General features: G+C 46.9%; 1 protein-coding gene across 1 annotated transcript; it reads left to right on the forward strand.

Moving 5' to 3' along the window:
* Positions 1-253: 253 nt before the first annotated feature.
* LOC130339665 (protein kinase C theta type-like) lies at positions 254-1379 on the forward strand. The gene is made up of 2 exons (XM_056554046.1): positions 254-981; positions 1145-1379. The coding sequence occupies exons 1-2, from the start codon at positions 254-256 to the stop codon at positions 1377-1379; spliced, it is 963 nt and encodes a 320-aa protein (XP_056410021.1).
* The last annotated feature ends 869 nt before the right edge of the window (positions 1380-2248 follow it).

The following is a 2248-nucleotide window of genomic DNA, read 5'->3' on the forward strand; positions in this document are numbered from 1 at the left end:
CAACAGGTCATGTTTTTAGGATTTCCTTAGTCTTCCACAGGTGATATAACTGTGGTGATTCCTGATTCACTGACCATAATTGTATCACCTGTGAAAGACTAAAGGAAATCCAGAAAACATGACTTGTTGGGGGTGTTGAGGACCGAGCTTGACAAACACTGATCAATATCAACCTTATGATGTCTTCTAATGAGCGTCTTCCATTTGTTTTCCACAGGTGGTCCTGACATCAGTCCCTGGCCGAGACACCCACATGGCCATAAAGATCATCAACAGAAGAGAGGACAACGAGGGAACCATCAAGAGAGAGCGGCGGATACTCCTGGCAGCCCGAGACTGTCCATTTCTATGCCACCTTTATGCTGCACATCAGTCTCTGGAGCGCGCATACTTCATCACGGAGTACCTGTCCGGCGGCAGTCTGGAGGATTTGATCAGGATTTGCTGCTACCTGGACATCAACAACATAAGGTTCTACGCAGCAGAGATGGTATGCGGCCTCCAGTTCCTCCATGGACAGAACATCGTCCACAGAGACCTCAAGCCAGAGAACATCATGTTGGATGCAGAAGGCCACATCCGGATCATTGACCTGGGCCTGGCACAAGATGGAGTCACAGCCTCCAGCAAGATCGATGGAGTGACAGGAACATTCTGCTACATGGCCCCTGAAGTGCTTCTCGGACAAGAGTATTACACAGCCGTTGACTGGTGGAGCCTTGGGATTGTGTTGTGCAGGATGGCGACAGGACGCTTCCCATTTTTCATCGGCCACAGCAAGCAGAAGGTTTTCAAAGCCATCACCAGAAAGGAGCCAAAACTTCCACCCGGGATGGATGCTGCTATTGAACATCTCATCAGTCAACTTCTGCGCAAGAATCCCGATAAGCGCCCTGGGGTGCGCAGAAACATCCGGAAGCATCCGTTCCTTTTCCACCATTCGCTGGGAGGAACTGGAAGAGAGGAGAGCCAAGCCACCATGTAAGCCGTTTGAGACAGTTCTGCAAAATCACCATCTGCAGTGGCCGGAGGACACAGAGGACACCCACCATGGGACCGGATTCAATTATACGTCACCAAGCTGGGCCCAGTAAGAACCTTCTCTTGGGATAATTACCATCACATGTTCTTCACTTCTCCATAGGTGGATCTGGACTCTGAGGACACCGCGCCTACTGCTCAGAACCTCCGGCCTCCTGATCCAGGCATCATGTCTCTGCTGCTGTAACCTCGGCTGCTCTAGAACATCTTTATGCCACACCTTTGCCATTGTGTTACTGCCCCAGGCCCTTTACTTGGCATCCTCCATTCCGGGGCTGGCATCTGACATCACTGCAGCCGGAAGATCCTCTACAACCCCAGGAGCGGCCTGTGCTTAGATTCCATCTGGTAAGTTCAGGAACAATAGCCGCATGTTGTAATCCTGCGGTGCTGAGTGGCGGATATTATCCCTGAACCCATCCAAGCACAGGCCGGGTAAGTACTGCACTCACCACACACACTACACGATAGGGATAGGCGCACACACATAGACACAGACCACAGATAGGGGACATATCGGCTCGATCCAGGGATTTATTCTGATCGCCATATTTGGGGTCGGGAAGGAATTTTTCCCCCTGATTTTAGGACAATTGGCTCATTCCTCACAGGGGGTTTTCGCCTTCCTCTGGATCAATATAGCCGTAAATAGGTTTAGCATAATAACATAAAATTACCCTCTTAGTAACACAACTAATTCTAAAAAATTAATAAATAAATATATATTTATATATTTTTTTATCTTAAAAATGTATTTGACCCAAACATTAAAATTAGACTACTAGACTTACCAATAGACTATTAGAAACATGTATAACAAAAAAATATTTATAATTTAAATTAATTTACCCCCCCCCCCCCCCCCTTTCTATCACTCTGGTTTGGTTCCAGCCTTTGATCCTGGGATTTATTCTGACCGCCATATTTGGGGTCGGGAAGGAATTTTCCCCCCTGGTAATAAGGACAATTGGCTCTTTCCTTACAGGGGGTTTTCGCCTTCCTCTGGATCAACACGGCCGAGCACGGTTCAGTACAACAGACCACTAACTTACTATTATATTATACTATTATATATGTGTATCTTGTTTATTATTGTCCCCCCCCCCCCATCCCTATAAATAAACTCTTTTTTTTACCCTCTACATGGTTGTACTTGTCTTTATTTCCACTGGATGTCAATCTAATAAATGTCCTATTGACGCTGCTA

Source organism: Hyla sarda, unplaced genomic scaffold, assembly GCF_029499605.1.
Source record: "Hyla sarda isolate aHylSar1 unplaced genomic scaffold, aHylSar1.hap1 scaffold_549, whole genome shotgun sequence".
Lineage (NCBI taxonomy): Eukaryota > Metazoa > Chordata > Amphibia > Anura > Hylidae > Hyla > Hyla sarda.

What these genes read in the sequence shown, in the direction of transcription:
- LOC130339665 (XM_056554046.1), top strand. Translation starts at nt 254, where the DNA reads ATGGCCATAAAGATCATCAACAGAAGAGAGGACAACGAGGGAACCATC. An exon ending in GAGGAGAGCCAAGCCACCAT is followed by an intron (nt 982 to 1,144) that starts GTAAGCCGTTTG and finishes ACTTCTCCATAG; the next exon opens with GTGGATCTGGACTCTGAGGA.